This window comes from Gavialis gangeticus, unplaced genomic scaffold, assembly GCF_001723915.1.
Source record: "Gavialis gangeticus isolate Ggan-Ray unplaced genomic scaffold, GavGan_comp1, whole genome shotgun sequence".
Classification (NCBI taxonomy): domain Eukaryota; kingdom Metazoa; phylum Chordata; order Crocodylia; family Gavialidae; genus Gavialis; species Gavialis gangeticus.
The window spans coordinates 9,351,249-9,376,257 of NW_017729018.1; the positions used below are offsets into that span (position 1 = coordinate 9,351,249).

Below are 25,009 nucleotides of genomic sequence, written 5' to 3' on the forward strand. Positions count from 1 at the left end.
TGACAGGAGCATGATGTGGGATGGTGCAGGGAGCCTGCAAACTGCTACCGTTCTGTCTTGGAGACTAAGCACCCTTGTGCAGCTGACTTTGGCTCAAGGCATGGGGGGGGGTGTCTCAGCCACAGCAGGGAAAACCTACCAGTTCCCCAAAAGCTCAAAGTGCATCTGATCCCACTAAGCTTTCACCCACAGCTCCAATGGCGGCTGCTGCAGCCACTGATTTTTGCGTGCCCTTGCAGCTGAGAACTTTTGCACCAAATGAAACTTTTTATGGCAAGTTACATGTTCAGGCAGCAAGGAGCAGGGGGGGGGGTGAGGGCAGGAACGCTCCTGCCACCTTAACCAGCGCGGTGGGGGATGGAGAAGGCACCTCCCTGCTCTTGGCTCTTGGGCTTCGCGGGAGCTCCTTGTTCTGCATGTTGCCTGCTCCCTCCATGCCGACCCATAAATAATTCAAGCACCTTTGTGTTGCTGTATGAAATATTCATCCTGCCATCAAGGGAGCCATGGGTGTGCATGCAGCGGTGGGAAGGAGGAGAGACTGACAGTTGCTCTGGTAATTGAGACCAAGATAATCACTGGTGGAAGTGCACAGGTGGGGAAGGGAGGGAAGGAGGGGGGAAATCACCTTACAGGAGGTAAAAAGAAGTGCCTGGCAAGGAGGGAGGTGTGAGCTGGGACCCCCAGTGCCGATCACAGCCGCCAGCAAAGGCCCCTTGGAGGAGGCATCACTGGAGTCAGGTCGGCTGGTGCAGACGGGCTGCCAGCGCCCACTCGCATGTCAGGCTGGCCTTATCTGTCACATGTCACCAGCTTGGCAGACTGTCATGGGGTGACCGGGTTTCAAATTCTGCCCATCTCTGTCATTGGGTGAAGCTGAACTCCCGGGCTTGGTACTTCTCTCATTTCGTGCCAGCAGCTGCCTAGGCTTTGGTGGCAGTGCTCCTGATTTACACTTGTTGTCATGTGGGGGAGTCAGGCCACATCCCTGATAGACTTGTGTCTGCCCAGAGATGTCATCTCATTAGCAGGGATGAGGAAAAGAGCTGAAGGCACCTGGGAAAGTGTCACTCCACGCACAAAGGTTCCCACGCGGTGTTTGCTGCTGACTCGAAATGCTTCGGTTTTGCTGAGGCCCAACTGCCTGTGTCACCCCCAGGAAAGGTTTAAAGCCCCCACCTGGGTGCAGCCCTGCTGGGGACATGTCCCCGTGTCACATTCTCAGTGTACGATCAGCCAATGACAGCTGGTTTGGACGATGTCGCTGTTGAAACCTGGTGTTCTGTTGGGCAGGTGCCCTGTCACTTCTGGGGCAGGGGGTGGAGATGGCTGTGGGGGGGGGATCATCGTTCTCTCTGTCACAAACCCTACAGTGCAAACAGCCCCGCTGCCAGCTGGGGCAGGGAGGAAGGAACCACCCATGGGGTGGGGGTAATCCAGGCAGTTTGCTGCCCCAGGCTACCCCTTCCCCCCCACAAGCCAGTGCAGATCTGTCATCTCCCCTCCAGGCCTTGGCAGGGCACCACGTCCTCCGTACCTCTGCCGTCACTTCTCTGCTCCCGTCGCTCTGCCAGCAAATCCTACCTCACCATTCCCTCCCAGCCCTCCTCCACCTCCAACCTGTCCCCTCGTCCCATGCTGCCCCACCATCCTTCAAGTTGCATCAGTGAAACCTAGTGCATTACAGTCGAAGCCAGCCCCTGGACCAGCCTTCTTGAACTGAGACTAACAGCTCACGCCGCACAGCACGGCAAGGCAGGCAGCTCCCTACAATGCTCTGTGGATAGAGGTATGCAGGATCCAGAACCTGGCTGGGGTTCAAACATGCCCCCACCTTCTCCCAGGAAAAGCCAACTTCATGATGCTTCTCTGGACTCCTCCACCGCAGCTTGCAACACTGCTGTGAGTCAGGGAAGTGCTATTTCCTCATTGAGCATGAACCAGGGCAAACACAGACCGACTGGCCCGAGGTCACAGGAAGTCTGCAGCCAGGCTGGGAATTGACCCTCAGAGTGACCCCCACACTCCCCTTTCTTACAGTCACTTGAACTTTCACAGTTCCCTCTCAGACATTTTAGCTCTCGGGACGGATCCAGGGGCACTTCAGCTTGCTGGAAAATGAATGAAGCCGGGGAAGTCGCCCCCACCTCAGCCTCGAAGCCCCCATCCTACATCCCGAACAGCTGGCCTGACCTCCCTCCAGAAGCTGAGACCAGCCCCATTGTGTGTCTCTCATCGCCGCAGCACCGAGGTGCGCCGACAATGGAAGAGGCTGGTTTTTTTCTGCATGGTTTTTCTTTCCTCCCTCTTCTTTTCTTAAAGGAACTCGAGCAGAGCTGGAAGCCCAAGCGACAGGAAGGAAACCTGCTGGTTTATTTTGGGCTTGAAACTGCGCTGGGGCAAAGCTGCCTCTTCCGTGCGCTGATAAAGCAGCGCCCCCGCGAACAATGGAGCGAGGCGGCCACGCAGGCCAATGAGGCTGTCCATGCAGGAAAAGACCTCGTTGAAGCCCGATCTCCAGCCCCTCATTAATCAGTAGCATCGTCCCATCTGGAAGTGGGAGATGGGGGGAGGGACGTGTGGTTAAGGGGGGTGGCGGGCAACGACTGGAGGAAATAAGGATGAATTAATTCCCTTGTGACTCACATTGGGGGAAGTGCTTCCCAGTCACATACCACGGAGCCATGCGGGGTGAGGTTCAGAGCTGAACGTGAATCAGCACAGCCCAATCCAGAGGGGCTGAGATCAGTTCAAAGGACCTGGGCTCCTGTGAGTGACCTGGAGCAAGCTGCTTTAGCTGCCCTGGCTCGCAGCTCCTCCATCTGGGAGGGATCCCAGCATCCTGTCTAAAACCCGTCCCAGCTCAGGTCTGTTATTAAATTAATAGCACAAGGGAGCGGCGGGTGGAGTCTGCTCTTTGTGGCTGCTTATGGAGAGGCTTGGGCAGGGCAGCAGAGGTTTCTTTAGCTGGGCATTTCCCGTCTTTCAAGGATGGTGTAGGTGGAGTTTGCAATTGGGCAACCTCAGCCGCAAAGCAAGAGGGTGAGAACCTGCCATCACACAGGACCCAAGGCACTTGGCAAAGGACGAACCTGCGGCAGCACTGATACGTGGCTGCTGTGGGATGCAGTCTCCAGCGGGATGTACAAGGTGCTGACAGATGGGAGCGACTGGCAATCCCAGGGCAAGGATGTGGGAGCTAAGCCGTCCGGGCAGGACCCTGGGAGCAACACCCAGGCTGGGTGGACAAGGTCACCGGCTTGAAGGTCACGGATTCTAAACAGCACAAGACACGGGTTGGCTTCTGGGGCCTGCATTTGGCTTCTCCGCAGGGGTCAGATGAGACTCCCTTGAACAGTCCCTTCTGGCATAGCAATCTCTGCTTCGTGGGGATGATGGGGTGAGCCAGCCACAAGCCTCTTGGGCGTCTTGAAGGCCTTGTATTCTCTGTGTTGCATTTGAGATGCCTTGAAGTAGCAGCTTCCAATGTTCTCCTGTGGCCACCTCGCTTCCAGGCTTACGGCCCCGTTTCTGGTTCAACCCCAGTCGCTATCACTGAATATCAGTGGCTCCCTTCTCCACTCATTAAAGGTCATAACCTCACTTGGGGTCATGACACTTAGTTTGGGAACGGCTGCCTTAAAGAGTCCTGGTTTTCCAATGCTCACTAGAGGAAATCAGTGGGTGCTGAGGATGCTCACTGTCTCCAGAAACCGGGACAAAGGGATGTAAGGATTCCACTCCTCTCAACCCAGCAAGCACCTTGGAGGGGAAAGGCCTTGAGGTTTGTGGGCCTCAGTTTCCCCACCTGGAAAATGGGGACAGGCTTAGTGTCAGAGTATTTCTGCCATACGGAAATAGCTGTTCCCAAGCTGGTTCCCCACTTCCATCTGCCTTAACACGCCACTGTACAGCCACGCTCCACAGCCCAAAGAGACTCAGTGTCAGTGCCCAGGGCCCCTCGCAACACTAGCACAATGCCATAACATGGCAAATTCCCCCTTGAGCAGGGGAGGCTAAGCAAGTGCTAAATCGCTAACCCGAGCACTGTGGTATGCTCGCCTGATGAAGCAGATCTGTCTCGCTTTCCCTCGGTAACGACTTCTCCCACGTGCGCATGTCGGGCAGAAAATGAGCCTGTCCAGTCCAGAGGATGCCTGCAGCTCCGGAATAGCTGGCTGTATATTTTCATTGCTTTATTAGCAAAGCCGGCAAGCGCTAGCTCCGGGCTCATGCTGTTAAAATCAATGTTTTCACATAAAAGGAAATACTTACAAACCTTTGTGTTTCCAAAGAGCTGTAAATAACACTGCGTGGAACATCTTGCACGGTGCAGTTTTTGACTGCTCCATTACTGCTTGCTTAATTTATAGCCTGCTTACAGCGTGGGCCAGCCTTTCCGTTATTACCCCTTAGTCATAACAGAAAATTCCCTGGCAGCTGAAGCCCACTGCACAGGCATTTTCCTGCACCTTCCCTGATTCTGCTAGGGCATTTCTTCTCCTTACCTGTGTCCATACTTGCCGATCCAACGTAATCACTTCCACCAGCTGGATTCAGGTTCCAGGTATCCTAAAAACCCAAGGAGGATGGCGATCTTCTGCCATCATATGTAGCCTCTTCCGTTGCCAGTTCTCAAAGCACTTTGTGAGTGCTGCCTCACCGTTTCCCCCTTCTACGCATGTAGATGCAAGGAAAGTGATTATCATTAGGTCCACTTTACAGATGAGCAAGCTAAGGAGCGGGCTGGTAAAGCGACTTGGCCCAGGTCATCTAAGAAATATGCGTCAGCACTGAGACTCAACTCGTGTTACAGCATCCTGCGTGGGATTCCTCATAGATACCTCACCATGCAGTAGTGAAGCCCGCTGAGAACAAGGCCACTGAACACGTCGCACAAAGTGCCACATCCCTGGACTCGTCACTCCCTTATGCCAGTGCCTTGAAACACATCTTTTTATTTGTACTATTACTTGTCCCAACCAAAAGCCAGGCCCCGTTGGGACAGGCGCTGTATGTGTATGTAGACGAGACTGGCAGGGATCTGCCCAGTTGCTCAGTCCTGCTGTTGCGGACAGCCACGTCCTCCAATCCCGCTCATCTGCTCCTCCGACTCCAGCTCAAAACTAGCTAGGTTTCTCCATTACTTCTCCTCCTGGGGGAGGCTACTGGAGATGCTTAGATGCTTAGAAATGTCCCTCCTTTCTATCCCATCTATTCCTGGGCAGTTTATGCTCATTTCTTCCTATGCCAACACCATCCTGTGGCTTCATGACCTCCTTCCCCTTCCCAGCACTCGGTCCCATGATTTGTTTATATAGAACAGGCAGTCCCCTCTCTGCCTTCCTTCTGTGAGGCTAAACAAGCCACGTACAACTAACCAGCCTGTTTCTTCCTCATCTGCCCTCATATGTGGGCTCCTAGTTATATCACCACATGGTTACATCACAGCAGTAGCCCGAGGCAGGACAGACCTCAGCGCCCATGCAGCTTCAGTCACCTGCTTTGATCTTTAAAGCAATAACCAGACGAAGTGGATTGGTGTGTAAAGGGGGGCCTTGGCAGGGCTCATAACCTGTCTCTGGGGCTTGAAATAGCTCCTTTGACTCGTGGGGGTGTTGGTTGTAGCCATGTTGGTCTAAGGACGTAGGCAGACAAGGTTCTTTGGGTAAATGTAAATTGATATCTTCTGACTTGCTGCATTTGCTCTTTTGCAGTCTTCAAAGAAGCTGATAGCCCTGCTCACCCGGAGGCAACCTGCTGCCAGCTTCATCCAGCTGCTCCCTATCCCCCCCCGCGCGAGACCCAAGCCCTCGGAAAGCACACGTGGGGCACAGCGAGCACACCGAGGCCAAGGGACCTGTGAGCTCAGCTTATCAGCCAGCCAGGTAATCAAGATGTGCAATCTAATCCCTCTGGGCGTAACAAGAAGCTGGAAAAAGAAAAGGAGATAGACTCCAAAGGAGTCTGACAGAAGGGAGGGAAGGAGGCAGGTGGGGCACTGGAGCTGAACAGAGTTACAGCGGCAAACATGACTGCTGCTGCTCCGCTGGAGGTGGAGCTGTGCTGGACTTACAGAGCTTCTCCCTTGCCCTCGGGGAAATATGCCAGCTGTTGAGAAGGGCACGTTAGTGCACCTGGGTGAAAACACACAGGTAGCAATACATACCACACGTGGGAAGAGGGCAAATCCATGTGTAACAGGCCCTTCTAAGATAGTAATCTGCCCACCGTTTTTGTCAGAGGAGTGTCTCTCTCCATGTTGCCTAACCACTAGATGACAGTTTGCTCCCAGAACTAGGGAAGGAACCCAGGAGTCCCCAGCTGCCAAGTCCTCTGCTCTCTAAGCCATGCTCCCTTCCACAGCTGGAAACAGAACAAAGGAGTCCCGATTCCCAAACTCCCTCTGTTCTGATCTCAAACTACACTCCCACGACCCAAACTGGAAGTGGAACCTAGGAGACCTGACCCCCAGGCCATCCTGCTCCAATCATAAGACCATAATGCTTTTCCTATCCAGAAATGCATGTGTTGTTATGGGGAGGGGACAGAATAATCACTCCAGAACAAGGACTGACTCATGCATGTGCCCTTTTGCCCCTTACAGAGAAGATGGACACCTTCAGCACCAAGAGCCTTGCCCTGCAGGCTCAGAAGAAGCTCCTGAGCAAGATGGCCTCCAAGACCATGGCGAACGTCTTCATCGATGACACAAGCAGTGAGGTCCTAGATGAGCTGTACCGTGTCACCAAGGAGTTCACCCGCAACCGCAAGGAAGCCCAAAAGATCATCAAGAACCTGATCAAGATAGTCATGAAGCTGGGAGTGCTGTACCGCAACGGGCAGTTCAATGCCGAGGAGCTGCTGCTGATGGAGCGCTTCCGCAAGAAGGTGCATACCTTGGCCATGACTGCCGTCAGCTTCTACCAAATAGACTTCACCTTTGACCGGAGGGTCATGTCCAGTGTGCTGAATGAGTGTCGTGACCTGCTCCACCAGGCTGTCAACACCCACCTGACAGCCAAGTCCCACTCCAGGATCAACCACGTCTTCAACCACTTTGCGGACTACGAGTTCCTATCAGCGCTGTATGGCCCCTCTGAGCCCTACCGCATGCACCTGCAGAGGATCTGCGAAGGGGTCAACAAAATGCTGGATGAGGGTAACATATGACTGAGCAAAGCAAGGCATGGGAGTGACTGTCCAACTTTTGGCCCTGCTTTCTTCCAGCCAAACCCTCCAGGCTGAATGCTTGTCAATGGCAAGGCATCCATGGATTTCAATGGCATCAGGCTATATGACTGTCTTTCTCTGTGGTGCTAAATATCTTGCTTCTTCCCTTCTCTTTGTTATAAAGACAAGAGGTGTTCCCTTTCTATGTGAATTTTGCAATGTTCTGCTTACCCTGGTGCCCAGAATCTGTCTGCCTCATTCTGCCTCCCAAAAAGGGAAAAATCCTGCAGCTAGCATCAATCTCTCCCTTAAGTCAAGCACAGCCCCACCAAGGGAGGGCACCCACAGGTGGGACTGACAAGATGCTGTACTTTGCATCACGCTCGATATCTCAGTATTTGAACCCAGTTCACTGTGCATATAACCCTATGAACCTGGACCTCCAGCCCCTAGCCTGAGTGACGAGCTATCCTGTATTTTACAGCTCTTAGTCACACGGTATACATTGTTATCCATAAAGTGCTCCGGACCTCACCACTTGGAGGCCAAGGAGACCTGCTGTGACAAAACTTCTGTTGCCTTTAAAGCTATTTTAAGATGTCGGTGAGGAAAAGAATCCACCGCCTTTTGGTGTGTGACTCTCTTCCTAAGGCTCGTTCCAGCAGAGATGTGACCAGCAGTGCCTCTCGGGTCCTGTACAAGGGTCAGGACACAGGGCTGTCTGTACCGGAGCTCAAACAATACTGGCCATGTTTAAATCCAGGTTTTCCTAGCACGTGGAAAGACTGAGCCAGCCTCTGAACTGCTGTACAAAGCCATAGAGCTGCCAAAGCCAGGGAGCATGTATTAGCCTCTTGCATGCAAGCACTGGCAGGTGGTGTTTATCTAGCTTTAGCCTCCTCTGAGAACAAGATGACTGTAGTGGGGGCACCTCCCAAGGTCATGTACTGTCTTTGGAAGTGTGAGGATCACATCCCCACAGGAACCCTTGAATAGGAAAGAGGCTTCAGCCAGGGCAGTCAGCCTGGGGTCTGACCAGCTGGGACCACTGTGATTACAGTCAGAAGTCCACAACAGGCAAGACCTAAAACAGAGTGGCAGCAAATGGCCACACTCTAGAGCCCACCTATATGTCCCTATTATCTTCAGTGACCCCATAACTACTTTGGGCAAGTCACAGAGGCAAACACATGTCTCCATCCTCTCTATAAGGACACAGACGCTTTTTTTCTGTGTTTCTATTCTCTAGGAACCAAGAGAAAGGGACATGCTGCTCCTACAGACATCAAACAAGCACTTTTCTTCCTTCTCCTTGGAAACCCAACCTGAATTCCTCTGTCCTCAGCCGATTGTATCTGTGTAACGGTGTTGAGGTGTCCCTGGGTAGCTGGCCAGAGCCAATGAAGTAGGTTGTAGGTTTTAGACTTCTTAGAGTGAATTAAAAAAAAAAAAAAAAAAAGAACCCAGCCTGTGTCCTGGCAAGCTACTTCCATATGCTGATATTGTTTGTGCTTTGGGGATCGCTTGCAAATGCTGTGATGAAACAGTGTGTGGTTAGCAGAGCCTCTCCTTGCCTTTGCTTTCCAAACTAACCTGATCATACAGCCCAAGACCATTCCTCTGCCTGTGAACCCAGGGGTACAGCACAGAGCCTAAGATGTAGCAGGAGAGGCAGGTCCCAGGGGATTCCACGCAGATCCCACCAAACTGCCCCTTGCCAGACTGCACCCACAGTAGCTCAGCTTAGGCCCTTCGGGGGGTCACTTCTGTCCCCCCTTGCATCTTAAAACACATATGAAGATCAGGTCCAGTCCTGCACCCACAGGCTTTGTTCAGCTGTAGAATGCAATGTGCTTCAAAAGGAAGGGAGGCCTCCTTGCTGCTGTTTTACAGCTGGAGAATCCAGTTCATGGAGAGAGGAGGGGACTTGCCCAGCAGGCCAATGGCTAAAGCAGGGCAGAACCCAAGGCTGGCCAGTGCTCTGCCCATTATCCTACACTACCTCCCATTAACAGCCACACTAGCATCCAGTTTCAGCTGTAGAGCAGGCAACCTGCTCTGCCTTGTCCAGCATCCCTCACCCCTTCAGCAAAAGCTGGAGCCTGAGGGTGAGGGGATGGCTGGGTCTCCAGCCCCACTAAGCTCTTACACTTCCCAGGAGGGCACCAGTACATGCTGTTGTGATTTAATAGGATCCAGAGACTGGTTATGGGGAAATGTGACTCAAAACCAGCTTATATGGTAAAGGCTGCTAAGATAGTAGCAGGGTTTCAGTTGCTCCAGCCCTGCCGGCCATTTGAGCCCTCCAGCCATGCAGCTAAAACTCTCCCCACTCCTGACTGCTTTGCTGCACTGCCAGCATTCAAACAGGAGTGAAATTCAGCATGACCAAGAACCAAGCAGCTGTGTGAAGGGGGCTCCAGGGCACCTATCTCCACCCTGGCACATGTGCCTGCGTGCTCTGTTCTTCAGAAGCATTCCTGGCACTCCCTTGCTGCACTGCAGGAGAGATAAAGCGCTGACCCTGATAACGGACCACAAAGCCAAAGGGAAGCTTTAAGAACTAAAGAAAGGCACGTTGCTGAAGTACCTTGGTCTCAGAGCATGATCTTAACGGGATGCACCATCCGTGGCCCATCTCCAGCACTGTGCATTGTACTCTGAAAATTGCCCTTTCAGCATACAAGGCTCTTCACAGACTCGGCCTGCCTTATCTCAGTGACCTTCTTGTGCCTCCTGTTCCAGGGGATGTTTCCAGGCACAACGTCCCCAGCCTTCATGAGATTGCTGGAGCTGTAGATTTAGAGCAGAGAGCTGCTGAGTCTCTCAGACACACAGCGCCCTTCCTGCTGCTGGTTCCTACCCCTGATAACTACCAGGCTTTTAAAATCTTCCAGCCCCTGGTCTCTCATTTAATTTGGCTTATTCCAAAATATCAGTTAATTTAACTGTGCGGCGCAGCTGGGGAAAAGCATGGCTACAGGTGTAGGAGAAAGCACAGGCAAGCGGCAAGTATAGCTGCTCTCTGCCTGTAGAGTGCAGTTCACATTGGCCTTTGTCTGCGGGAGGTTGAAAATGAACATCCAGTCCCTGTTACCTGACCACGCTGCGGTTGTCAGCCTCTGCTGAGAATAGGCCCAGACTGGGAACTGCCCATCAGCGCTCAGCTGGAGTATTGGCAGATGTGTTCAGAGAAACCGAAGCAGAACGTGTCTGATGGATGCCGCGGCAAAGGGCTGGCACAGTGACAGACAGAGATGCTTCGCTGCTCTCTTCTGAGGTGCATTTGTCAGCACCAACTGCGCGATGCTCCTTAATTATGTGAAACATCCCTGCTGTGACAGTTCTCTGGATCCAGCACGACTCCTCAGTCACGAGGGTCACCTCGTGCGCAACGCAGCACGGCCTAGAACTCGCTGCGAAGGTGACAGTGGAACAACAGTACAAAGAGGTTCCTTCACATGCGCCCCTTGTCTGGCACCATGAATCTCCCCTCAAAAACCTACCCCTTAGAGTACACAGTGCAAGACCTATCCCTCTATCAGAGCACATGGTCTGCAGAATTCAGCTGAAGCAGCCTCTAACTACTGGCAAGCCATCTATGGCCAAGAGAATGCCTTACGTGACAAAATGCTCTGCCGTTATGTCGGCTGAGCAAATCTACAGTTCTAGTTATCTTTCTGGCCTGGCTGAAGACTATAAGAGAAGAATATCTGATAAAGAAGCTTCTAGGAAGAGAATGATTCAACAATATAATAATAGACCCTTTGCACTCCTAACTTCTAGTTTCCCTAAACAGACACGGCGCGTTTCTTCTTACTGACCTTCTTTTGTCTCATGACATCACCTCTTTCCAACCAAGGAGACACAGCATAAGAACCTGCCGGCGACTGCTGAGGGGCAAGAAGCTGAGAGCCAAAAAGTTAGTGCCCGCAAAGCCAAATAAGTTGTGCAAAGGCCAAGAGGATGGAAGACCCAGCGTCAGATCAAAACAAACTTGGAGACATGTTCTGCTTTATTTATTTAATTTGCTGTATTTACACATGAAGGGAATGCTGGATTCCTTCACAGTTATTCATCTAAATAAGAAAAATCATTTCAGCCTGTAAGAAAATAGTCCTGGAATTGCGTCGGATAGCGAAAGTGTCACTTAATGGATCTCTGTGTTGTATCAGAATAAGCAAGGCTTGTGTGTGCTCCACAGTGCTGTTTCCTATGCCAGGGTACCGCCCCCACTCTGTACACTGAGGCAGCGATGTAGGGTCCTCTCCTGCCCACTGAGAGATGGTCTTTGGATACTACCCACTGGACAAGGTATCAAATGGGCTGGGCCAACTGTCTCAGCCACTGCTCCCTCCCTTCCCGCCACCTGCTCCCCATTTGAATAGGTTCATCTTTTGCTGCTTCTCCAGAGAAATCCTATTCCCCCTCCAGAGACTAGAGAGTTAACGACTTTTCTTTAGCAAACCTTGTTCAAATCCGGCCCCTTATCTTTCTGCGTTGCTCTTCCTCGCCAAAAAGATAAGGAGTCCCCGTTCCAGGGGAGCTTTACCATATTCAGCAGATCACTGAAGCAGAAAGCAGGCGGTAGAATGGCTGGCTGCAGATCAAGAATCCAAGAGGCCAGTTCTAGCTGCAAAAGGTCTCTTGTCCCTCAAGCACATTGTTACTCTGACACAAGACAGCATGGATCTGTCTTAACATCCCCGAGTCCCGCTCGTATCGGACCCCCATGTATTTCTATGTGGAAAACAGGAAAGATTTGGCCGCTCGAGAAAAATCCAGGGAGAAACCAAATATCCCCTTTATCTGCCACGCTGCTCCAGCCAAGAAACACGACCCGTCCAGGAGCCTCCAGATCACAGCTCATCGTGGGGCGTTTTTGCTACAATCACGAGTTTGGACAGCTCGGAATGGAACTTGCCGTCCTTGTGAGCCACTGGAACGAGAACACACAAGGAATGAATGGGTGAGGAGGCTGCAACCCCTGGCTCTTTCCTAGAGAACACGATGCCAAGGCCAAGCACTGAGCTCCACATCAGACCCACAGAGAGCACAAACCAGCTAGTTACAAAGTCACCGTTTAGCTCCTGGTAGCATCTACATGTTCTAGAGAGGGAACGTGCCTCCAGTCTGTGGGGAGGGGCTGTATAGGACAGCAAGAGAGACGGTCCCCATCCTAAGGAGTGCACAGCCCACTGCTGTCACAAATATACCAGCTCCAACACTCAAGCAGCCAGGTCTCAGATACCTTTCCAGCAGTGTCCTACCTTGCTTCTAATCATTTGCAATGGACCACTTGGAGAATCATAGAAAAATCCTGCCCCAGGAGAACCCCAAATGGTGGGTGCACCACACACACACACTCCAGACCCTTCTGGTTGGCGAAAAGGATTCCAGGTTGCGGGAACACTCCAGACTCCTGTTCCTCACCCTTGTGTTTAGTGTAAATACCTCTTGCCCACAGATCTCTCTCATTTTGGATAACTGGCCCCATCCCCCGTGTAAGCCCCTCTCTTTAGATGGCAACAGACCTGTTGTTTCAGCGATTTCAAATTCCTCTTCCTTTAAAGGGATGTCACTCTGTCCGGCCACCGCTGCTTTAGACTGAAATGAGAATGAAGGGGTTTTATCATTTAAGCAAATCAAAAGAGCTTCCAGATTAAGCAAGCAAATAGCAAAAACCCCAACAGGTCTTTTACACAAAGATGATTGCAGCTCCTACTGATAAAAATAACTGGGGCAAATGTTTTTCTGCTGGAGCAGGGGTCTCCATATGGGATAAACTGGGAACCACTGGTCTAAGGGAACTAATAGGTCTTTTCTCTCCCTAGTTCCTATGCTTTTTTGGAAGGTCTCTGGCTCTTTAAACCAAGGTTAAATCCTCTGCACTACAAATGATTTAATGGATCAAGCCAAAAACACCCCTCCTTCCCCCAGCAACATTGCTTCTTCAGAACTGACCAGAGTAGTGAGTGGCATCTTTAAAACCAGCAGCCAGGCAAAGACTTCCAGGGAGCAGGCATGGTGATCTGCAAAGGGGTCTATTTGTTGGGACTTCCCTGCCCATAACCACACTTTAATTAAGGGCACAGCGGAATAATGATTTCGATGAAGCCGCCAGGTAATGCAGCTGTTTGACTGCTCTCATTGTCCAGCCAGCCCCATGACCATTCAGAAGAATCATATGGGACTTACATAAGCCATGGCATATTCTATCTTCGCTCCTTTCACTTCAGCTTTAAACTGGGTAAAGAAGAGATAAGACTTCCCCTGGGGCCTGAAAAGAAAGAACAGAATCTTTGACTTTGAAAGAAGGGAGAGGTTATATGGCAGAAAACACTGAGAACAAGAGCACACTGAGGGCAAAGGATCAGAACAGCTCCCTGCCGGGCAGGAAAAGCAGGGTCTCGATTTTGAGTTGGTTCCCTGCAGCGAGGAAGGGCTGGGAGCTTTCAAGGCATCATGCTCTGGATGCTCAGAGGAGAAGGAAGTGAAGTGTACGCCCCTAGGAGCCAACCCAGGTGGGAGACAGTGCTCTGAAAGGGAGCAGGTCCCTGCTGTAGGACTTGGAATGCCCCAAGGAAGGACAGAGATACCCCAGATGCAGGCTGGGGTACAGGTCCTTCAAATAGCCCTGTGTTTTCTCTTGTAGCTCCCCCTAGTGTCAGCAGAGTTTATCAACAACCCACCTGAGAACTAGAGCTGGATCCAGGGCAAAATCCCTTTAATGAGATGCATATGCATCTTGCCTAAAGCCAGAAACAAACCTGTGACCAAGGACTCCAGCAGGCTGATGCTGTAAACCAGCTAGCATCGCAGCTGTCGTGTGGAGAGGTTCTTTTCTAAGGGTTTCCCAACTCACAGGAGGGAGGGATTGCCAAGGGAAAGCCCTGTCTATTGTGAGTACTTGAGGTGGTTTAATCCAGGGGTAGGCAACCCCCAACATGGGTGCCAGAGCATGGCATGTGAAGGCATTTTGTTTGGCATGCGCACCTCAGAGCAGATAGTGGAGAAGAGGCCGGGGCTGCTCTGCCACAACAAGTATAAGGTTCCTTGTGGCTCTCCTGCTGTCCACCCCTGGCATGCCAGCATCTTACAAGTTGAGGTTGCGGGTGATTTTGGCACTCTGCCCAAAAAAGTTGCCGACCCCTGGTTTAATCTTTGGGCTGATTTATCTACACCCCAGAGCCTTTTTTTCAACAAAGTTGCAGGGGAGAAGATGTCAGCGGGAGGGGGAAATTCACAGGAGGAAGAAAAGGGGCCATGATTTGGGCAAAAAGGAACAGCAGGCTGGGAGTATAAAGTGGGAGGAGTGGGACTATGTGGAGACCCAAATTCTGAGGGCAGAGGAGGTTCAAGGGAACAGGGACAGGGAACATCTCACACTCTTAGGGTTAAAAATCTCAACACACCTCCAGACTGAGCAAGAGAAGAGCAGGTTGTCTTCGCTGACTCCAACACTCATCTGCCATTGCTGTGGGGAGGAAAGGGCTGAACAGTGAATCCTCACAGCATTCAGCCTCACTCACCGCCTGGTGCCATTCCAGGCCTTTGCAACCAGCTGCACACATCACACATTTCAGCCACGACAACCCCTCCTGGGTAGGGACCTCACTAGCCAGACCAAAGATGGGTTTTCAGTGGTATTTATACTGTGGCAATGGTATACTTGTGCAGAGAGCTCGAGAAGGGCCATACAAGAGTCTCAAACAAAGGGTGACTAAAATGTCACATGTTTAACTGGAACACAGTTGCCAGCCAACTACCAACAACCCTTTTTAATTACTGCTTTTCTTTGGGGTGGGGCACAAGCGCTACACTTCCTCCCCACTAATAAAGTGGTGGAGGGAAAAGCCTTGCTCCTGCCTGTGTTATAAAAATAAACATGACTTCCCCAAAGGAAGCTGTTTCAGGTGTGTGAGAGGGTCACATCTTTATGTCATCTGTTTGTGCAGCATCTAGTGAAATGAGCCCACGCCACAACTCCCGTGTGTTACTGCAACACCAGCAAGAAAAGCCGCTTCTTCAAGAGAATAAGAGCTGCAGGTTACTTCCTTGTGGAGATAAGCATTTTGAAAACCCCTCAGTTATAGGAGAGGCAACATCTGCTTGCTGGAAAAAGCCCCAAGTGAACTGCAAACCTCACAAGCTTTGCAGGTGTCAGGGCCTTGCTGAACTCAGCCTCACTGGAGTATACAAGCAACTCTTTTCTGCAGCTGAAGCAAATGCAGGCAGTTTGCTTTTGTGATTGTGAAACACTGCAAATTCATGATTTTTTTTTTTTTTTTGCCTTTCACAAAGCCCAGGTCTATAGTCAGAGGATTATTCTCACGCTTCATTAAAAAAAATGGTATGACTGTAGTTGCAGAGACAAATATGGTTTACGTTCATTCCTCACCAGTTAAAGATTCAGAAGGGAAATAAGGACCTGTCACTTACTCGCGTGTGAGCACATGATCAGTTCTGAAATGCTTTCTGCATGGTTTTGTGGTGTGTTTGTTTAGTGGTGGTGGTTGTGTGTCTTTTTATGCTTTAGGTGGATGCAGCTGTGAAATTCTCTTAGGATTTCCAGCTGTACCCAAGAAGAGAGAGATGTACTTGCTCCTTATTGCAGCACTAGAGCACTTCAGAATCTAAATGCCCCTTTATCGCCCACACTTGCACACCTCCACAGACACCTGAGGATCAAGGTAATTAGCTACTCTCGTTAAACGCACAGATTTCTCCAGCAGCGTCTTTTATACGGGCTCTGGAGCCATGCGTGGCACTGCCAAAATCAAATGCCCAGACGCTTGGAAACCTTACCTCGTTCGTCCCTCCCTGGGCGGCATACGTGAACGTGCAGGTGTAATCTCCCTTGAAAAGAGAAGGCGAGGATCAGCACTCTCTCACAGCAGGATGAGCTATTTGTTGAGCCTCAGCAATTTGCCTGGCCGCGCGCAGCGTCTCTATATCTTGGAAAGGCACTGACGGGATTTCTGGCAAGTCCCGACACTTGAACTGTTTCTCTGCAAGCTCGAGAGGATGCAAAGCACTAACAGTCGCTGTCCCCACGTCCCCGGAGCACGTTGCCTCTGCTGGCTGCCTGCACCCACAATAACAGGCAACATAGCAGCTTGCTCCCAAGCTCAGGGGCTGTCAGCCACGAGAACACCCAACGAAGGCATCCCCCGGCCCTGCCCTGATCTCAAGCACACTTCCAGAGGGCGGTTCGGTTCGTCCCTCACAGGGGCAGGACAAGGGGTGTCACAGGAGATGCCTGCCCTGTCTGTGTATGCAGAGAGGTTTGTAGGGCACTGTCCCTGCCCAGCTGGGTCTGCCTCACGGGGTGACAGAGCCCCTGCACTGACACCCCCCCCGCCGCAGGGGGCGCTGAAGGGCCGGGAGGGCGCGGTCTCGACGGCAGCCCCGCCCCTCTCCCCTGTCTCCCCACCCCGGCCCCGCCCTCTGGCTCGCAGCCAACCCGAGTGCCAGGAGGAGCGGCTCAGCCAATCCGCGCGCGCCGTGTCTACAGCAGCCTCACCAGGGTCCGCGAGAAAGAATGCACCATGCCGCCGGGCCTCACGTCGAACTCGGCCGTGCTGGACCCCTCCTCCGCCCCGCCGAGCACGAGCGGGAGGACGGCGGCGAGCAGCGCGAACCAGAGCCGCCCGCAACTCCCTCCGCTGGGCGCCGCCATCTTGGACAGAAAGCCTCCCTACGGCACGCCGGAGGGGTCAATCCGAAACGCTGCTGAGCCGGACCGCGGGAAGGGGCGGGGCTGCTTTGGCGGCCATCTTGGAGACGGGCAGCGAGTCCAGCGTGCCAGGGTTAACCCTTTCGAGACCACACCTGGAACCAGGGGCCTGGCAGCTCTTCCAATCAGGGAGCAGCAAGGTGGGGGGGGGGGGGGGCAATTAAAGTCATGGCTCATTAAATTTTGGCAAGTGGGAAGTTAAATTCATGGCTCACAAACTCCCCTTGACATAGGTGACACAGGAAGATGCACTGCGCCGTCTGCACCCCTTTGCCCAAATCCTAGATCCTCTTGCACTGCCACGATGCACGCTTCATGCCACCACCGCCATTTACATCACAGAGGGGCCAAGGATTTGGCCCCCGGAGCCGCCCCCAGTGCTGACCTCCACCAGTTAGGGGAGGGCAAACTGGGCAACCACGCTTTATCAAAATAAAAATGAACGACACTGAATAGTTGTATTGTCAATATGGTATTAAGATCCTTTCATTGCAGTTTCATGCAGAGGGCAAAGTGCAATTGAAATAAAAAATGTCCAACTTGCTTATAGATCATCCAAATTAAGCCTCCCCAAATGACTCCCTTGCCCAGGGCCCTGACAACCCAAAGGCCACCACTGCCTCCATACATGGCCAAGCTGAGACCCTCCTCCCTGCATGCCTGGCCCAGCCCATCTGGGATGGGCACCGCAAGCAGGATGGACCCATGCGTTAGGGTTAGCAGAGTCCTTGACCGGGCAGAGGAGACTTGGATCCAGCCTGGGAGGGGGAGGGAGCTGTCTGTGGATCCCCTGCATGCCAGACCTGGCACCTGCTCTGGCCACACACTGTCCTGATGGGTGGCAGTGGGGGTGGGGTGGCCTGTGGGGCTGGTCCGGCCCAGGGTCCAGTCCCACCCCACTCCTCTGGCCTCTGGGACAGATCCCTGACATAGCAGATGCCTACTGCTATGTGTAATAACAGCATTTGAGGTGCTGATGGACTACACAGGTCCTTTCCCCCACTGGAGGTCAATGCACTGGCTGGACAGCATCTGACACCCTGCTCATTCCCTGCAATGTGTCTGGAGGTTTTCAGTCTCCAGGGCTGTCGAGCAGGCCAGCCCCTTCCAGCAGCAGTAAATCCTCAAAGCGATTTTGGAAGAAAGCGGGGTCAAGGGAAGCAATCTATCGGGTCATCGCAGCCATCAGGCCTGGGCTGCAGGCATGCTGCATTAGCTACAAAAAGCAAGGTCCAGCTGCTCACCACTGCTGGGGCTGCCGTTAGTCAGGACTCCTGTGTCTTAGCACCAAAATCAATCTCCTGAACGTACCTGAACCTAGCTGTGAAATGCTTGATTTATACCGTGCCTCCAGCTCATGAAGGCACAGAGAGGGGAAATAAAGCTGGAGGAGCACCGGTTCTCTCATAAATCTCCAGAGGCTTAGCTTGAAGGATGCCAGACGAGCCCAGTGCTGTGCTGCAAAGCAAATTGCCCAACTGGCCGTCCCAGGCTGCAGGTGGCTGTGCTGCAGCATCCTGGGACTAGATGAGCTGTGGTTGCAAAAAAGGTGCAGAGAGAAGAGCTCAGGATCCCCTCGCCCTTCGCGTGTGGAGGCACTTGCAAAACCTGGCTGAGATATCCAGATGGTGGCAATTTGCAAGAGCAGGGGGGCTGCAGAGGGAGACCTCAGGATGACCTAGTGTGTGGGGTCTTTTGGGGGCTGCCTATTAGTAGACCTCCCTGGGCCCAGATCTATAGCTCCCCTCACTCCCCTGAGCTCCTCCAGCCTTCCATGTCCTAGGAAGCTTTGCTCCTTGGGCCCAAAATAGGCTGAAAGTTGTCCCTTTTGCCTACACAGACCCCCCACTTGCTTCTGAGGATCAGGTGAAGATTACAGCCTTTCCCACAGACACCAGCTTTTGGGAACTCAGCACAACATTGCAGCGGTAGTGAAAACTGATGAGGCAGCGGTGTGCAAGCTCAAACTTTTTTCCACATGGGCTCAAAGTGTTTCAGACCCACGCAGAGTCTCCAAACCCATGCTGAGGGTGTAGTCAATGTTAGGCTGTGATACGGAAAGAGGCATAAGGAGGGGGAGGTCACACAGCAGCTTGGGAAAGTGCGAGTGTGCAGTTCTTCTGCCTCGCACTTGAAACCACTTGATAACACTCCTCCTCTACCTTCCTGCCAGAAGTACTTTTTTATACACCATGTAGTTAACTTGTGGAACTCATGGCCACAGGAGGGAGTGGAGGCAGATGCTACAAGCCAGGTTCAAAAAGGGGCTGGATCAGTGAATGGATGATCGATCTATTAATGGCTATGGAACAGAACGGCTGGAGATGTTTCCTCCAGTGTCTGTCCCCCAATATTGGGAGATGCCAAGGAGGAAAGATCAGATGTCCGGTTCAGTGCTCTCTCTTTACAGCATCCATTCTGCCACTGTTGGACACAGGGTAGTGGGCTAGATGGACCATTGGTCTGAGCCAGTATGTCACGGCTTATATTCTTATGTTGTAGGAAGGCAGGGGTCTAGAAGTTGTCATTGCCTTTTGCTACAGCTCTCTGAGGGACTCCCTGTCTGAATGCAGGGCACCCAGGCTCTGCCGACTGTATCCCCACCAGCATGCTTGGCTCTGTAAGCACACTGCTCTCCACGAATGACCTTTGGGGGGCAGAAAGCAAGTCAACGTACAGTGCACAGACAGGGCAAAAATAAGGCAGGAGCAGGTCCCCAGTGCTTTCCCCTCATTCTCCTTAGCTTGGCTGCCACCCGATCTGGAACAGTTTCGGCCGGCTTCGGAGCACGAGCTACAAAGGCTGAAGGAAATGCCAGGCTTGTCGTACACAGAGAGCTCCTGTGGAGAAGCCTCTTTAATCTTGTTTCCGCCCAACAAAGAGCTCGCTTTGCACAGTTATCTTGGGAAGGCGTTAGGCAGAGAACACCCCATATCACTCGGTGCGGACGGGACACCGCGCATCCCGATTAGAAGAGCAGTTTGCTACACGACTTAATTGCTACTAAAGGCAGGTGAAATTTGAACCTGTGGCAACAAAGAAACTGCCCCGAAATCCTGGCTGGGGGCCCAAAGGAGTGGTGTTCGGAGGAGAAAAGTCCAGACTTGAAGGCAATCAAGGGGAAAGGACCCCGGTGGGATGAACGCTGTTCTAGCATAGAGGCCCCTTGGCGGGTCCGAGGGGTTACAAGATCGGAAAGCTGGCTTGATTGGCAACCCCGCAGTGGTTGTCTCCTTTCCACAGCCGCATGTAGCCTTGTTCACCCCAGCCCTCAGACCAACTGTGGGAAGAGAAGGAGAAGAGTGAGCATGTTGCTGTGCGGCAACACAGGGGAGCAAGGCAGGGGGCTGTAGGACGTGCCCCCCTTGTCATGAGAAGGGTCTGCGGCACAGAAGCTCCCTAACAAGCAAATGGCTGCACTGAGCAGCTGAGAGAGAGCTGGTGTTGAGACCCCCATGCCCTCCCAGCAAGGAACCAGGCACTTCTTTATGGCCGTGCTCTGGCTTCCCATCTCCCTCTGATCGCTGCATCTTGGCAGCTGCAGCCAGGCTGCCTCCCCGAACGTGCCTCCATCTGCTAACAAGCTCAGCCAGCTGAAAGGAGCAGCCCTGAAGTATCACACTGGGCTACCAAGGCAGAAGGAGGCTTGCTCAGCTCTTGCTCCCAGCCCTCGGTGACAGGACAGGAGGAAGACGCCCTGGGAGGTGGAGCGCAGGTTTGTGTCTGCACAGTCCGCCCTGCAAGGGAAGGGGGTACTGGGCCGGATGCGGGCAGGGGTGACAGATGGATGCACAGCCACATCCCCAAAGGTGCTTTCTCTCCTGGCCGTTCCCCACCCCGTCACCTGTTCTTTAGGATCCAGTAGTCCTTGCTTTTCCCATCCTTCTGGGTCGTGCCGTAGCCAACAGCAAGCATCGCATGGCTCACTGTCTGGCTGCAGTGACTGTCATTGAAGACTCCTGGAATGAGCAAAGCTGAATCAGAGCCGAGGTGCATTAGCAGGGACAGGGCAGCTCCCACCAGCACTGCTGGCCCTGCGGTTCGGGAGAGGGGTCCTGGCAGGGCACTGGAGAGAGAATCTGCCCTGGCGCGGTGGGCTGAACCCCCGGGCACAGCACAGAGGGGCAAAGCCTCTGCCCTCACAGGCTACTGTAAAATGAAACAGGGTGTGAGAGAGCAGACACAGCCCCGGGCCCCTGCACCCCAATCTGGGAGAGCTTCATTTAGGGGCCCCCGGCCCAAGCGCCTGGTACCTTTCCGATAGAAGTGAAACTTAAAGTTGCTAGCATCCACCGCCACCGAGACTGGGCCCACGGTAGCCACCGCCTGTTCCAGGGCTGCCTCGCTGCCCTGCTTGACCAGCTGGAAGGAGGTGCAGTTGGCCGCTTTGTCCTGGGTGTTGTAGCGGCAGTGGGAGTTGTCCTGCGGGGGCGCGATGCAGAATGGGTGCTCAAGCCCTGCTCCCGCTGCCCGGCCACCCAGCTGTCCCCCCTCTCCTTCGTTACCTGTCCCAGGTAGGGGTAGATGTGCTCCGAGTTGATGCCCCCATTGTCATGCACGTACTGGAAGGCCCTTGTGATGTACCCCCCATGGCAGCCGCTGTTCCCCAGCTTCCAGGAGCAGTCCATGAGGTTCTGCTCACTCAGCTGCACCAGCTTGCCTGTCTTGTTGAAGACCAAGCCCTCCAGGGCCCCAGTGGCACTGAAAGCCCAGCATGACCCACATAAGCCCTGAGGAAGACAAAGAAAGGGGATTCTAGCTCAGTCCCAGATTGCAGAAAGCCCCGGTGGGGCTCAATGGCCCTGGGAGATGCAGGTGGTCAGGCCATGTAATTGCAGTGGGTCCCCTGGCATTACAGAGAGGCTGAGACCTACCCGGGACCTGGGCAGCACATGCACTGTGCAGGACACCTCTCCCCACACCCCAGCTGCTCTGCTTGGCTGCCCATCGCTGGGGAAGAACCACAATTGACATGGCTGGGGCCTGCTCCCTGTTGTAACAGCTTTAAAGCAGACGGGGACGGGGGGAAAGAAACGTGTACCCTCAGCCAAGCCATCCCCACCAGAGGGAGGTGGCAACAGGGAAACGACTGCACCCAGTTCCTCCCAGTTGGGTCTGGATTGCACCCACACTGCAGGCTGAGGCCTTTGGTGTTTGAATGGGGTCACCTGAACCTGGGCAGGACCCGGAGCTGTGATCAGGTGCAGGCCCCCAGCATCCCCAAGGCCCCTTCCCTGGAACATCATGAGCAGCAGCAGACCCTGGGGCTGGGTATCGGGTCCACTCTGAATTCCCAGCCCTGGAGCTGCATCCTCGACCCACCTGGTTCTTCACGGGGGTGACATAGCCCTTCGCTCGCCAGTCCACCTCTTTCGGGGTCACAGGAGAAGCCGGTTCCTGGAAGAGGAACTCCATCCCACGGGGCTGCTGGGCGGTGTCGGGAATGAAGCCGTTCAGAACCTGGTTGAACTCTTCATCCGTCTGCAGGGGAAGGAGACGTCTTGAGAAAATGTGACCACCTGAGCCCCCCGGCCTGCAGACCTGGGTTTCCCCAGCGGATCCTAAACGTCAGCTGCGTGGGAAGCCAGGAGGGGCGGGAGGGATGGAGGAAGTGAGTGCTGGGGATGGGAAGCTGGTCCCTGCAGGGCCCCTCGGCGTTGGGGTGAAGGAGGAGGATGTGGTCATGCTGCCGTTGAAGGGAGAAGAGTCTCTGTGGCATGCCGGGGAAGAGGGGGGCCATGGTGCTGGGATTTTGAGGGCTGAAAGAGGAGGATGGGGAGGAGATGGGAGAAGGGAAGAGGGTTGCAGACAGCCAGGGAGGCACCTCGCTCTCCCATCCACCCCCACAAGCCAAGCGAGGCCAAGACAGGGCACGTACCAGGTCCCCAAAGTGGTTCATTTCCAGGTGGTAGCTGTGCTTCCCCTGAGATGCCTCCAGGTTGTGCTGCTTGATCCGCTGCAGGTTCTTCACCCAGGTCTCCTTCCGGAAACCTTCATCCTCCTGCCAAGGGACAAAGAGTGGTTACAGTCGGCCAGGCTCCCGGTCTGGAAGCAAAGGAGCTGGGCAGGGGAAACTCAGGGGACAGGTCTGATGAGATGGGCCTGAGTCAGGGAAGCTGAGGTGCTGGGGCTGCACAGAGGCGGGATACTGAATTGAAACAGCAGAAGGGACCCTGCTCTGCAGGCGTGTGCATGTGTATGCATGTGCATGCATCCAGCAGTTCCCCACAGGCCCTCAGCTGCACCATGAGGGCTGGGCCATGTCCTCCATAGATTCATAGATTCATAGATTAAGGGTCGGAAGGGACCTAGCAGATCTTCTAGCCCGACCCCCCGCCAGGGCGGGAGAACAACAAAAAACCCCAAAGGTTTTGTCCCCTTCAAAATCAGTGGGAATTATGCATGACCCCCACAAGGAGAAGTTTCTATTTGGCCAATGGACCCGTCCTCCCCCACCCCGAACAGCTCAGAGCCCCTCCATGCTCTGGACTTACCTCGGGATACTCCTTAGCATGGAAGCTTTTCCATCCTCTCCATCCATCTTCCAGGGCTGGGTCCAGAGCAAGAGCCCAGCCCAGCAGCGCCATGAGGAGCCCTGGGAGGACCAGCATGGCACAGGCTGTGGGTGGGGAGCGAGGAACACCCCAGTTAGCAGTGAATCGTGGCCGCTCCCGGCAGCCGGCAAGTTAATTTTGATGGATAAAAAGAGCCAGAGCAAAAGCGTTCGCGTGACCCCGTTACAGCGCAACATGAAAGCACTAAGCCTGGCTCAGGGTTTCTAGGACGGAGACATTGGCCTGCTGAGACCTGTGAAACAAATCCCCATTAAAACCCTCATTAAAGACAGCAAGGAAGAAAGAAATCCAGCGGAAGTGTTTGAAACGAAAAGCAAGGCTTTCATTTTAACAGCCTCTTTTCCTCCCGGTCCGTGTGGCTGGAGAAAGTTGGGTGGGGGGTGTTTTACATAAAACCCTTTGTTTCAACGGGGTTTATATAAAGGTCCCAGCTGCCTTTGAGATGCAGTTTCACTGTCCTTTTTACAGAGGGGGGGAAAGAGCTGAGATGGGCTGAAGATCCCACTCCCTTGAAGGCAAAACAGGAGGTGTGGTGCAGGAAGAGAGAGGGGGAAGAGCAGCCAGCGGAGCGCAGGCAGCGGCTGTTCCTGGAGCCGACTTTTCCACCCGACCCCGCTGCCCGAGAGAGGCAGGCGGCCATGCCAAGGCCTGGCAAAATATACCAGAATTGGGGCTTCAATTCTGCCCAGCTGCCTTCCCAGTCAGGGATTTAGAGGCTGGGGAAAACCAGATGACTTGTTCAGACTAAAGGCAAAAAAGGAGGAAATAGGGAAGGCAGGAAATAAGGCGGAGAAGGAAAAATTGGGTTTCAAGCAGGAGGCTGATGGCCAGAGCACAAGGCTCGAGTTGCGGACACCGCGCAGGACGCGGCTGCAGCTGGAGCAGGGCAGCGTCACTTGGGTCCTTCTCTTTAGCCCAGCATCTGCAGCCACCGAAGGCTCCCGGGAATCAGCTGGGGGCACTCAGTACCGTTTACAGCTGCCGGCTGATTTCCACTCAGAGACCAGCATTGCCCAGGCTCTTTTTTTGTACCTGTCTGGGCAGGAGACTTGCTGGGTAAAACCAAACTCCAGGTCAGCATTGGCTGGTGTTGCTGCTGCCTGTGCAAACTCACCAGATTGTCAGCTGGAGGGTGATCTCCTGGGCGTGGCTTCCCCCAGCTCCCCACCCAGGGTATTTAAATATTTATTTAGGAAGCAGCACAGCTGTGCTCTGAGGATTGGCTTTTGCCATGCTACTTCCCAGCCGCCATGAGCAAACAGTCACTGCAAGCAAGGGACAGCGTCTACTCGACTGGGTTTCTACCCAGACCGCACATGCTGCTAACGTTACAGCTACAGTCGGCCTAACGGAGGCAGCCACTAGCAGTACCTTTGCATGAGGACAAAAACCACCTTTATTACTTGGAAATGAGTCAGACTTCCTCTCTGCCGGGCAGAGACGTTACAACGTGCTGAAGGGACGCTCATCTTGGGCGTGCGCTGCATGCATCAGATAATTGCAATCATGGGGGGGGGGGGGG

At 53.5% G+C, this 25,009-nt stretch overlaps 3 protein-coding genes across 4 annotated transcripts in view; 1 reads left to right on the plus strand and 2 right to left on the minus strand.

The window, feature by feature from the left end:
- The window catches only part of TNFAIP8L1 (TNF alpha induced protein 8 like 1), an 18,452-nt gene extending 9,813 nt beyond the window's left edge, over nt 1-8,639 (plus strand). Inside the window, exons 1-3 of one of the 2 annotated variants that reach the window (XM_019513422.1) lie at nt 2,678-2,867; nt 5,718-5,888; nt 6,608-8,639. In XM_019513422.1, coding sequence (XP_019368967.1) covers nt 6,613-7,173 — 561 coding nt within the window. In that variant the 5' untranslated portion in view covers nt 2,678-2,867; nt 5,718-5,888; nt 6,608-6,612 and the 3' untranslated portion in view covers nt 7,174-8,639. Of the gene's footprint in view, nt 1-2,677; nt 2,868-5,717; nt 5,889-6,607 lie in introns of those variants that run through there. The other variant, XM_019513421.1, reaches the window with a different exon arrangement.
- A 2,538-nt stretch (nt 8,640-11,177) lies between these two features.
- MYDGF (myeloid derived growth factor) lies at nt 11,178-16,880 on the minus strand. The gene is made up of 6 exons (XM_019513423.1): nt 16,700-16,880; nt 15,982-16,032; nt 14,589-14,650; nt 13,372-13,453; nt 12,708-12,780; nt 11,178-12,112 (listed from the first exon to the last, which is right to left on the minus strand). Exons 1-6 carry the CDS (start codon nt 16,853-16,855, stop codon nt 12,033-12,035), a joined length of 504 nt encoding a protein of 167 aa, XP_019368968.1. The 5' UTR covers nt 16,856-16,880; the 3' UTR covers nt 11,178-12,032.
- Nucleotides 16,881-19,732: 2,852 nt separating this feature from the next.
- LOC109294880 (cathepsin L1-like) overlaps nt 19,733-25,009 on the minus strand; it is an 8,912-nt gene continuing 3,635 nt past the window's right edge. The window contains exons 2-8 of the mRNA XM_019513424.1: nt 23,407-23,531; nt 22,791-22,913; nt 22,235-22,393; nt 21,418-21,642; nt 21,166-21,334; nt 20,757-20,871; nt 19,733-20,192 (exon numbers count right to left, since the gene is read on the minus strand). Of these exons, the coding sequence (XP_019368969.1) occupies nt 20,096-20,192; nt 20,757-20,871; nt 21,166-21,334; nt 21,418-21,642; nt 22,235-22,393; nt 22,791-22,913; nt 23,407-23,523 (1,005 nt within the window). The 5' untranslated portion in view covers nt 23,524-23,531 and the 3' untranslated portion in view covers nt 19,733-20,095. The remainder of the gene's footprint in view (nt 20,193-20,756; nt 20,872-21,165; nt 21,335-21,417; nt 21,643-22,234; nt 22,394-22,790; nt 22,914-23,406; nt 23,532-25,009) is intronic.